General features: G+C 33.4%; 2 protein-coding genes across 3 annotated transcripts; both read right to left on the minus strand.

The window, feature by feature from the left end:
* Nucleotides 1-357: 357 nt before the first annotated feature.
* LOC116933849 lies at nucleotides 358-2721 on the minus strand. Its single transcript, XM_032941534.2, has 2 exons — nucleotides 1911-2721; nucleotides 358-564 (listed from the first exon to the last, which is right to left on the minus strand). The coding sequence occupies exons 1-2, from the start codon at nucleotides 2663-2665 to the stop codon at nucleotides 483-485; spliced, it is 837 nt and encodes a 278-aa protein (XP_032797425.2). The 5' UTR covers nucleotides 2666-2721; the 3' UTR covers nucleotides 358-482.
* A 4871-nt stretch (nucleotides 2722-7592) lies between these two features.
* LOC123468101 lies at nucleotides 7593-8221 on the minus strand. Of its 2 annotated transcripts, none has more exons than XM_045167758.1 (3): nucleotides 8147-8211; nucleotides 7945-8078; nucleotides 7593-7879 (listed from the first exon to the last, which is right to left on the minus strand). In XM_045167758.1, the coding sequence occupies exons 1-3, from the start codon at nucleotides 8158-8160 to the stop codon at nucleotides 7707-7709; spliced, it is 321 nt and encodes a 106-aa protein (XP_045023693.1). In that variant the 5' UTR covers nucleotides 8161-8211; the 3' UTR covers nucleotides 7593-7706. The 2 variants fall into 2 exon arrangements, 1 of the variants encoding a protein (XP_045023693.1); XR_006642072.1 differs by having other exon boundaries at nucleotides 7743-7879; nucleotides 7945-8082; nucleotides 8147-8221.
* Between the last annotated feature and the right edge of the window lie 4734 nt (nucleotides 8222-12955).

Genomic DNA, 12955 nt, shown 5'->3' on the forward strand with positions numbered 1-12955 from the left:
TGATGCTGTTTACATATAGAAGTAAAAACTCATGGTATTACAGTGTATTCACATTGAATACAAGTATATTCCATGCAGTTTACATATAAAAGTAAAAACTCATGGTATAACAGTGTATTCACATTGAATACAAGTATATTCCATGCAGTTTACATATAGAAGTAAAAACTCATGGCATAACAGTTTATTCACATTGAATACAAGTATATTTGGTGCTGTTTACATATAGAAGTAAAAAAACATGGTATAACAGTGTATTCACATTGAATACAAGTATATTTGTAAATTGTTCGAGCAAGCGAAGCTTGCGACGGACAATTGAGATTGTTGGGAATGAGTATAAGCATCAACTGGCTATGGTGTTGACCTTGTATTTAGCTAATATTCAAACAAAAAGTCTAAGTGGGGGGCGTATACCCTTACAATCCTCAGATCCTTTTTTTTTTTTTTTTTTAGAGTATTACAACAAATGAGACTCAAGATTATTTGTTGTAGCGTCCCCCGCTTTTGTTTCTTCCTTGGTTCCAGTTGTTTTTCCAGTTGGATCCATTTCTAATGCCTGGTCTGTAATAGAAAAAGAAGGAATTAACTTACAACCTGGCACAGAACATTCGCCTAGATAACTGTATGGAGTGGGTGGGTGGGAGATAGCCAGTTGATGCTTATACTTCATTCCCAACAATCTCAATTGTCCGTCGCAAGCTTCGCTTGCTCGAACAATTTACAATTGTTGTAAATTCGTCAACGCATCAACTGCCTATGGTGTCTTCGAAGCATAGCCGTACTGAACCGTAGTTCATAAGAGATATAAGAGTGTACGACGGAGTCAGCATTCCGTCCTGGAACGACGCCCAGGCAGCGATCCAGCGCGTTTGGCGTCAGCACCAATAGGAAATACTTGGCTTGGCTGATGGATTGCAATAGATTATTGTCGAATTTGCTTGCTTCCAGCCGCTCGACATCGACGAAGACGGTAAAATTCCTCAACTGAAGATGGACTTTAAGTAGGCTGTCCCATTGGGATCCGGTGGATCGCCGGTAACTGATAAAAGCATCGAGTGGCTTGTTATCAAGGTAGTCGTAGATACCGTTCTCGCACTGGATAGCGTCAAAGATGCGCTGCCGATGGATCGAATTGGTAATGCCACATTCCGTCTCCAGTTGCTCTTCAGACAAGAGACGGAGACTCTTTTGTCCACGCCTGAGTTGAGCATCGAGTAAGTATAAGCGCAAAATGCCGGATCTAATGACTGCAAGAAATCGTTCAGACTCGATTTGCCACCGCTGCTGTAATCCGCCATCTTTAAGATAAGAGCAGCTCGACAGTTTTTGGCGGAAAAGCCCTGGCTACTGAGACAACTCCCGATAGCCGCCAGGCGATTAACCGAATCGAATGATTGGTTGTCAGATGATGACATTCCCCCAACGGGGATGTCAACAAATTCCTCTCCTGGAGGAGCATGCGAGGAACGTCCATCGCCAAATCCAGTATAATCGGAAAACCCTGCCTGTGCGGGCCACAGGGGCGTGATCAGCCCAGCTGTTGCTTGGTCCTGAATCAGCCTCGTCAGGCACTTGGCTATGAGATGGAAAGGCGGGAAAGCAAAAACCCTGAACATACTTCCAGTTCAGCGTGAACGCGTCCGTCCTCCACGCCCCAGGCAGAGTGTACTTGCGTAATCGCCCCTTTTTTAAGTAGAGACTCGGCCTCTTCCTCAAAAAACCTTTGTCTGCTTTTTAGTTAAAAAGGGCATTTTGGGATTTTCTTCTGAGTAGGAGGGGAAAGAAAGTCTAGACGGAGGCCATGTTTCACCGTTTCCAAAATGAAAGGGTCCCGCGTTATATTATGCCAGGCATCGAAATACCGCGAAATTCGACCACCGAAGGAAAAAGGAGAAACTGAAACGTACCCATTGCGTGACCTGGAATTGAAGAAGGAATCCGCATTCTTTTCTCGGCTGGTAGAGGGTGCTTGCTGGCTGTTCTCTGACCCTGCTTTCTCGGTTCTCTTCGAAATTCCTTCCAGGGTAGCCTGCGATCTGGCCTCGCCAACAAGATGTTTCAGAAACTTTCGACCGAAAAGGTCCTCGCCGCCCGACCAGATATCAGTCCTCTCCAAAAGACCAGTGAATTCCGGGTACACCTGAGAGAGAATGTTGTGGCGCCGGGTCTTAATGACGTCACGTAAGAGAGTGGCCCATAGTCGTAAGGCGATCTTGATGGCTATGGAGTCACTTTTAGACTTCCTCCTCAACTTCCTGCGACCGGCTAGAAAAAGTAAAGGCTTAACCAAATCCAGAATCTTAAAGGACAACTTCCTCAGAGTCTTTTCCGTCGGGTCAATGTTGGCCTTTGTCGCGTGGGAACCCTTAAAAGTCCTAAGACGCAGGAAAACGGACTCGTCCAAACTGGGGTTAATCAGGATGTTGGCTTTCCTTTTCAGTGTAGGCTTGTACATTTCCCTACATTTCTTGATCTTGTCGTCATTAATCCCAGTAACGATCCATTTTGATAAACTGGTGGACTTCGCCTTCGAGATCTCAAACTTCCGTGTAGAATAGTTGGAAAAAGAGCTTTCACTTGAATTAGAATCTGAACTAGAGTCCGATCTAGAGCTAGGCGAGTCAGAACTTGACGAACTGTCAGACGAGCCGTCGGACGACATCTTTGCATGAAAGCTAAAAAGGATCTGAGGATTGTAAGGGTATACGCCCCCCACTTAGACTTTTTGTTTTGCAGTTTACATATAGAAATAAAAACTCATGGTATAACAGTGTATTCACATTGAATACAAGTATATTCCATGCAGTTTACAGATAGAAGTAAGAACTCATGGTATAACAGTGTATTCACATTGAATACAAGTATATGCCATGCAGTTTACGTATAGAAGTAAAAACTCACGGTATAATAGTGTATTCATATTGAATACAAGTATATTTCATGCAGTTTACATTTAGAAGTAAAAACTCATGGTATAACAGTGTTTTTACATTGAATACAAGTATATTCCATGCAGTTTACGTATAGAAGTAAAAACTCATGGTATAATAGTGTATTCATATTGAATACAAGTATATTTCATGCAGTTTACATTTAGAAGTAAAAACTCATGGTATAACAGTGTATTCACATTGAATACAAGTATATTCCATGCAGTTTACGTATAGAAGTAAAAACTCATGGTATAATAGTGTATTCACATTGAATACAAGTATATTTGATGCTGATTACATATAGAAGTAAAAACTCATGGTATAACAGTGTATTCACATTGAATACAAGTATATTTGATGCTGTTTACATATAGAAGTAAAAACTCATGGTATAACAGTGTATTCACATTGAATACAAGTATATTCGATGCTGTTTACATATAGAAGTAAAAACTCATGGTATAAAAGTGTATTCACATTGAATACAATTATATTTGATGCTGTTTACATATAGAAGTAAAAACTCATGGTATAACAGTGAATTCACATTGAATACAAGTATGTTTGATGCTGTTAACATATAGAAGTAAAAACTCATGGTATAACAGTGTATTCACATTGAATAAAAGTATATTTGATGCTGTTTACATATAGAAGTAAAAACTCATGGTATAACAGTATATTCACATTGAATACAAGTATATTTGATGCTGTTTACATATAGAAGTAAAAACTCATGGTATAACAGTGTATTCACATTGAATACAAGTATATTCCATGCAGTTTAAGTATAGAAGTAAAAAATCATGGTATAACAGTGTATTCACATTGAATACAAGTATATTCTATGCAGTTTACATATAGAAGTAAAAACTCGTGTTATAACAGTGTATTCACAATGAATACAAGTATATTCCATGCAGTTTACATATAGAAGTAAAAACTCATGGTATAACAGTGTATTCACATTGAATACAAGTATATTCCATGCTGTTTACATATAGAAGTAAAAACTCATGGTATAAAAGTGTATTCACTTTGAATATAAGTATATTCCATGCAGTTTACATATAGAAGTAAAAACTCATTGTATAACAGTGTATTCACATTGAATACAAGTATATTCCATGCAGTTTACATATAGAAATAAAAACTCATAGTATAACAGTGTATTCACATTGAATAAAAGTATATTCCATGCAGTTTACGTATAGAAGTAAAAACTCATGGTATAACAGTGTATTCACATTGAATACAAGTATATTTGATGCTGTTTACATTTAGAAGTAAAAACTCATGGTATAACAGTGTATTCACATTGAATACAAGTATATTCCATGCATTGTTTACATATAGGAGTAAAAACTCATGGTATAACAGTGTATTCACATTGAATACAAGTATATTCCATGCTGTTTATATATAGAAGTAAAACCTTGGTATATGTTTTTTATAGAAGTAAAAACTCATGGTATAACAGTGTATTCACATTGAATACAAGTATATTCCATGCAGTTTACATATAGAAGTAAAAACCCATGGTATAACAGTGTATTCACATTGAATACAAGTATATTCCATGCAGTTAACATATAGAAGTAAAAACTCATGGTATAACAGTGTATTCAAGTTGAATACAAGTATATTCCATGCAGTTTACATATAGAAGTAAAAACTCATGGTATAACAGTGTATTCACATTGAATACAAGTATATTCCATGCAGTTTACATATCGATGAAAAACTCATGGTATAACAGTGAATTCACATTGAATACAAGTATATTCCATGCAGTTTACAGATAGAAGTAAAAACTCATGGTATAACAGTGTATTCACATTGAATACAAGTATATTCCATGCAGTTTACATATAGAAGTAAAAACTCATGGTATAACAGTTTATTCACACTGAATACAAGTATATTTGGTGCTGTTTACATATAGAAGTAAAAACACATGGTATAACAGTGTATTCACATTGAATACAAGTATATTCCATGCAGTTTACATATAGAAGTAAAAACTCATGGTATAACAGTGTATTCACATTGAATACAAGTATATTCCATGCAGTTTACATATAGAAGTAAAAACTCATGGTATAACAGTGTATTAACATTGAATACAAGTATATTTGATGCTGTTTACATATAGAAGTAAAAACTCATTGTATAACAGTGTATTCACATTGAATACAAGTATATTCCATGCAGTTTATGTATAGAAGTAAAAACTCATGGTATAATAGTGTATTCATATTGAATACAAGTATATTTCATGCAGTTTACATTTAGAAGTAAAAACTCATGGTATAACAGTGTATTCACATTGAATACAAGTATATTCCATGCAGTTTACGTATAGAAGTAAAAACTCATGGTATAATAGTGTATTCATATTGAATACAAGTATATTTCATGCAGTTTACATTTAGAAGTAAAAACTCATGGTATAACAGTGTATTCACATTGAATACAAGTATGTTTGATGCTGTTTACATATAGAAGTAAAAACTCATGGTATAACAGTGTATTCACATTGAATACAAGTATATTCCATGCAGTTTAAGTATAGAAGTAAAAACTCATGGTATAACAGTGTATTCACATTGAATACAAGTATATTCTATGCAGTTTACATATAGAAGTAAAAACTCATGGTATAACAGTGTATGGTAGCCGGTGAAATAGGCCCGGACAAAATAGGACCCTACAATATAGGCCCGTCAAATAGGACCTACAAAATAGGACCCTACAAAATAGGACCACTTTAAAAATTATTTTAAAGCGGTCCTATTTCTACAATAAAATGGGCCTATTTCTACCAAATAATTTCAAGTCTCATAAGAGCCTCGGAAAACATTTTCCAAAAATTGACCAACCAAGTCTAAGCAAGAGATGGCGGCTTGATGGAAACAGGCACTCTGTATATACTTTGCCTTTTTTCAAACCGCTATGACATCTGATATCATTTTACCGTCTTGTTAATTACGCGTAATTTAGCCAAATTCAAGTTTTAATTTTTTAAACATATTAACCGTAGCCATAACTATGAAGTTCATTTGTTAAAAATTTCAATTTCCTTTCAGAACTGATAAATTTTTAAGAATAAGTAAAGAAACGTGCTCATTCTGCAGTTTTTTCTTCCCTAGCCAGATCTCCCCTGTCCTTCAACGCGTCTTCCCTCTACCGATGCCAAGGCAATGCCCAGTGCTTTGGAGATGAATTCAATCAAACAATTTCGATGAAATAATTTGTACGCTGTTTTTGATTACGTTTTTATTAACTATGAAATATATTTTAAAGCAAGAAGCGAATATTTGTATAATATTTTAATACCAAAGCCTGGTTCAAAAATTCTCCATCTATCGGTAAAGGTCGCATGGTTCGATAGCGTTATGAAGATGGCGTCATCTGTTCATCATCAACCTCAGCGTTAATTTACAAAGAAGAAAAAAGTAAAATTATCAAATAAAATAACTTTCGTGTATCTATTTTTTATTATTCATCTTTTTAAATATGTAAATTGCATTTTCTGAAACATTTGATTTGTTAGAAATCGATTTTGAATCGGTTTCATTTCAAGCAGACGCCAAGCATCAATAGCGTGGTCTGTGCTGTGTGATTGCATTGTTACTGCTGGAGTGAGCAATTTCAGGTAAATAAGGTTATAATGTTGTCAATTTCTATTCCAATATAATATTAAACTTGGTTGTAAAGATTGCGTCATGATGGCGTGCCCCGTTAGCGTCGTGATCGGCGTGCCCTGTTAGCGTCATGGTTGGCGTGCCCTGTGTTAGCGTCATGATTGGCGTGCCCTGTGTTAACACGATATGTTTTATTTATTCGTGTGCTGGTATGTGTGTTTGCAATGTAATTGGCATCATTTAAAACTAGTTAATCTCCAAACTTCTTACATAGTGATTTCAACACCAGCATTGGTCAGAGGAGACTCGCAAGCAGCAAGGAAAGGAGGCTGCTCTTCATCAGCCAGAAGTTTGATACAAAGGAGTACACAAGTTGATTTCATTACTTGTAAGTATATTCATAGTTTGTAATTAATATCTTAGTTTAATATCTCTGTTTTTCAAGACAAGCAAAGTCAATTTTTTGGATATAGATGGGCAGCAATTTTATCGAGCCATGACATCTGAGTAAGATTTCATTTTTGTATTATATTATGGTTTGACTTTATTAATTGGTCTAACCTTTTTTAAAATTCAGTTTCTGTTATCCTGCTTATGGTGACCTGTCACTTGATGATAAGCCAAACCTAAGTTGCCTCTAGGAGTATGTAGACAGCTTGATTGCAATTTTTTTTAGTATAATCAAAGTTTACATTTAATTTCTTTGATTTTCTTCATTAAGATTATGAATGTCAAATTTGGGACACAGCTGTGCAGTTTTTTTATCGAGCTCTGACATCTGAGTATGATTTAATTATTTAATTTTCTTAGAGTTTACTTTATTAATTGGTCGAAACCCTTTTTTATAACAGTTGCTATGCTATGCTATGCTTCTGTTGCTATACTCCATGCCTTTGGTGCCCTCTCCCTCTATGATAAGCCAAAGCTAAGCTACGTAAACAAGTTGATTGCATTATTTGTCACACAACAACACAATGATTTAAATTGATAATAAATACTTTATTTATCAACAACAACAGTACTATTTCTTTTATTCATCATTATGCAATGTTACTTTTTGTGACTGGTTATAGATAACCAAGTAGAAATATACACATCATCTTTTCTGTAGAGACCGCCATTATTACCCGTTGACGGGACCAAGAAAAGGAATTTTGCCGGTATCATCACATAACTTCCACCACATACCAAGTAATCTCCCTGTGGACTCCTTTGTCAAACTTCTAGCTGATGAAGAGGAGCCTACTTTCCTTGCTGCTTGCGAGTCTCCTCTGACCAATGCTGGAGTTGAAATCACTATGTAAGAAGTATGGAGGTTAACTAGTTTTAAATGATGCCAAATGCATTGCAAACACACATACCAGCACACGAATAAATAAAACATATCGTGTTAACACAGGGCACGCCAATCATGACGCTAACACAGGGCACGCCAATCAAGACGCTAACACAGGGCACGCCAACCATGACGCTAACAGGGCACGCCATCATGACGCTATCTTTTCAACAAAGTTGAGCATTTTATATTGGAATAAAAATTTACAACATTATAACCTTATTTACCTAAAATTGCTCATTCCAGAAGTAAAACTGCAATCATCCCAATCACAAAGCACAGACCACGCTCTTACAAGATGCTTGGCGTCTGCTTGAAATGAAACCGATTCAAAATCGATTTCTAACAAATCAAATGTTACGAAGAAAACAATTTACATATTGAAAAAGATAAATAATAAAAAATAGGTACATGAAAGTTAATTTTATTTGATAACTTTACTTTTTTTCTTATTTGTAAAACGCTGAGGTTGATGATGGACAGATGACGCCATCTTCATGACGCTATCGAACCACGCGACTTTTACCGATAGATGGAGAATTTTTAAACCAGGCTTTGGTGCTTTGGTATTTTTAAAATGTTATAAAAATAGTCGTTTCGCGCTATAAAATATATTTAATAGTTTATAAAAAGTTAAAAAAAGTTTAATAGTTTCAATAAAAGCGTACAAATTATTTCATCGAAATTGTTTGATTGAATTCTTCACCTATGCACTGGGCAAACATTGCCTTAGCATCGGTAGAGGGAAGACGCGTTGAAGGCCGAAGGGGAGATCTGGCTAGGGGAGAAAAAAACTGCAGAGCACGAGCACGTTTATTTACTTATTCTTTAAAATTTATCAGTTCTGAAAGGAAATTGAAATTTTTAACAAATGAACTTAAAAGTTATGGCTACGGTTAATATGTTTAAAAAATTGAAACTTGAATTCGGCTAAATTACGTGTGATTTACAAGACGGTAAAGTGATATCAGATGTCATAGCGGTTTGAAAAAGGCAAAGTATATACAGACTGCCTGTTTCTATCAAGCCGACATCTCTTGCTTAGACTAGGTTGGTCAATTTTTAGAAAATATTTTCCGAGGCTTTTATGAAACTTGAAATTATGTGGTAGAAATAGGCCCATTTTAATGTAGAAATAGGACCGATTTAAAAATATTTTTTAAAGTGGGCCTATTTTGTAGGGTCCTATTTTGTAGGTCCTATTTGACGGGCCTATATTGTAGGGTCCTATTTTGTCCGGGCCTATTTCACCGCAATTCCAGTGTATTCACATTGAATACAAGTATATTTGATGCTGTTTACATATAGAAGTAAAAACTCATGGTATAACAGTGTATTCACATTGAATACAAGTATATTGCATGCAGTTTACATATAGAAGTAAAAACTCATGGTATAACAGTGTATTCACATTGAATTACAAGTATATTCCATGCTGTTTACATATAGAAGTATAAAACTCATGGTATAACAGTGTATTCACATTGAATACAAGTATATTCCATGCAGTTTACATATAGAAGTAAAAACTCATGGTATAACAGTGTATTCACATTGAATACAAGTATATTTGATGCTGTTTACATATAGAAGTAAAAACTCATGGTATAACAGTGTATTCACATTGAATACAAGTATATTGCATGCTGTTTACATATAGAAGTAAAAACTCATGGTATAACAGTGTATTCACATTGAATACAAGTATATTCCATGATGCAGTTTACATATAGAAGTAAAAACTCATGGTATAACAGTGTATTCACATTGAATACAAGTATATTTGATGCTGTTTACATATAGAAGTAAAAACTCATGGTATAACAGTGTATTCACATTGAATACAAGTATATTCCATGCAGTTTACATATAGAAGTAAAAACTCATGGTATAACAGTGTATTCACATTGAATACAAGTATATTCCATGCAGTTTACATATAGAAGTAAAAACTCATGGTATAACAGTGTATTCACATTGAATACAAGTATATTTCATGCAGTTTACATATAGAAGTAAAAACTCATGGTATAACAGTGTATTCACATTGAATACAAGTATATTCCATGCAGTTTACATATAGAAGTAAAAACTCATGGTATAACAGTGTATTCACATTGAATACAAGTATATTCCATGCAGTTTACATATAGAAGTAAAAACTCATGGTATAACAGTGTATTCACATTGAATACAAGTATATTTGATGCTGTTTACATATAGAAGTAAAAACTCATGGTATAACAGTGTATTCACATTGAATACAAGTATATTTGATGCTGTTTACATATAGAAGTAAAAACTCATGGTATAACAGTGTATTCACATTGAATACAAGTATATTCCATGCAGTTTACATATAGAAGTAAAAACTCATGGTATAACAGTGTATTTCACATTGAATACAAGTATATTCCATGCAGTTTACATATAGAAGTAAAAACTCATGGTATAACAGTGTATTCACATTGAATACAAGTATATTCGATGCTGTTTACATATAGAAGTAAAAACTCATGGTATAACAGTGTATTCACATTGAATACAAGTATATTCCATGCAGTTTACATATAGAAGTAAAAACTCATGGTATAACAGTGTATTCACATTGAATACAAGTATATTTGATGCTGTTTACATATAGAAGTAAAAACTCATGGTATAACAGTGTATTCACATTGAATACAAGTATATTCCATGCAGTTTACATATAGAAGTAAAAACTCATGGTATAACAGTGTATTCACATTGAATACAAGTATATTCCATGCAGTTTATATATAGAAGTAAAAACTCATGGTATAACAGTGTATTCACATTGAATACAAGTATATTCCATGCAGTTTACATATAGAAGTAAAAACTCATGGTATAACAGTGTATTCACATTGAATACAAGTATATTCCATGCAGTTTACATATAGAAGTAAAAACTCATGGTATAACAGTGTATTCACATTGAATACAAGTATATTTGATGCAGTTTACATATAGAAGTAAAAACTCATGGTATAACAGTGTATTCACATTGAATACAAGTATATTTCATGCAGTTTACATATAGAAGTAAAAACTCATGGTATAACAGTGTATTCACATTGAATACAAGTATATTTGATGCTGTTTACATATAGAAGTAAAAACTCATGGTATAACAGTGTATTCACATTGAATACAAGTATATTTGATGCAGTTTACATATAGAAGTAAAAACTCATGGTATAACAGTGTATTCACATTGAATACAAGTATATTCGATGCAGTTTACATATAGAAGTAAAAACTCATGGTATAACAGTGTATTCACATTGAATACAAGTATATTTGATGCAGCTGTTTACATATAGAAGTAAAAACTCATGGTATAACAGTGTATTCACATTGAATACAAGTATATTTGATGCAGTTTACATATAGAAGTAAAAACTCATGGTATAACAGTGTATTCACATTGAATACAAGTATATTCCATGCAGTTTACATATAGAAGTAAAAACTCATGGTATAACAGTGTATTCACATTGAATACAAGTATATTTGATGCTGTTTACATATAGAAGTAAAAACTCATGGTATAACAGTGTATTCACATTGAATACAAGTATATTTGATGCTGTTTACATATAGAAGTAAAAACTCATGGTATAACAGTGTATTCACATTGAATACAAGTATATTCCATGCAGTTTACATATAGAAGTAAAAACTCATGGTATAACAGTGTATTCACATTGAATACAAGTATATTTGATGCTGTTTACATATAGAAGTAAAAACTCATGGTATAACAGTGTATTCACATTGAATACAAGTATATTCCATGCAGTTTTATATATAGAAGTAAAAACTCATGGTATAACAGTGTATTCACATTGAATACAAGTATATTTCATGCAGTTTACATATAGAAGTAAAAACTCATGGTATAACAGTGTATTCACATTGAATACAAGTATATTCCATGATGCTGTTTACATATAGAAGTAAAAACTCATGGTATAACAGTGTATTCACATTGAATACAAGTATATTTCGATGCTGTTTACATATAGAAGTAAAAACTCATGGTATAACAGTGTATTCACATTGAATACAAGTATATTCCATGCAGTTTACATATAGAAGTAAAAACTCATGGTATAACAGTGTATTCACATTGAATATAGCAAGTATATTTGATGCTGTTTACATATAGAAGTAAAAACTCATGGTATAACAGTGTATTCACATTGAATACAAGTATATTTGATGCTGTTTACATATAGAAGTAAAAACTCATGGTATAACAGTGTATTCACATTGAATACAAGTATATTCCATGCAGTTTACATATAGAAGTAAAAACTCATGGTATAACAGTGTATTCACATTGAATACAAGTATATTTGATGCTGTTTACATATAGAAGTAAAAACTCATGGTATAACAGTGTATTCACATTGAATACAAGTATATTTGATGCAGTTTACATATAGAAGTAAAAACTCATGGTATAACAGTGTATTCACATTGAATACAAGTATATTTGATGCAGTTTACATATAGAAGTAAAAACTCATGGTATAACAGTGTATTCACATTGAATACAAGTATATTTGATGCTGTTTACATATAGAAGTAAAAACTCATGGTATAACAGTGTATTCACATTGAATACAAGTATATTCCATGCAGTTTATATTAGAAGTAAAAACTCATGGTATAACAGTGTATTCACATTGAATACAAGTATATTCCATGCAGTTTACATATAGAAGGTAAAAACTCATGGTATAAAAGTGTATTCACATTGAATACAAGTATATTCCATGCAGTTTACATATAGAAGTAAAAACTCATGGTATAACAGTGTATTCACATTGAATACAAGTATATTCCATGCAGTTTACATATAGAAGTAAAAACTCATGGTATAACAGTGTATTCACATTGAATACAAGTATATTTGATGCTGTTTACATATAGAAGTAAAAACTCATGGTATAACAGTGTATTCACATTGAATACAAGTATATTCCATGCAGTTTACATATAGA

Source organism: Daphnia magna, unplaced genomic scaffold, assembly GCF_020631705.1.
Source record: "Daphnia magna isolate NIES unplaced genomic scaffold, ASM2063170v1.1 Dm_contigs287, whole genome shotgun sequence".
NCBI classification, from domain to species: domain Eukaryota; kingdom Metazoa; phylum Arthropoda; class Branchiopoda; order Diplostraca; family Daphniidae; genus Daphnia; species Daphnia magna.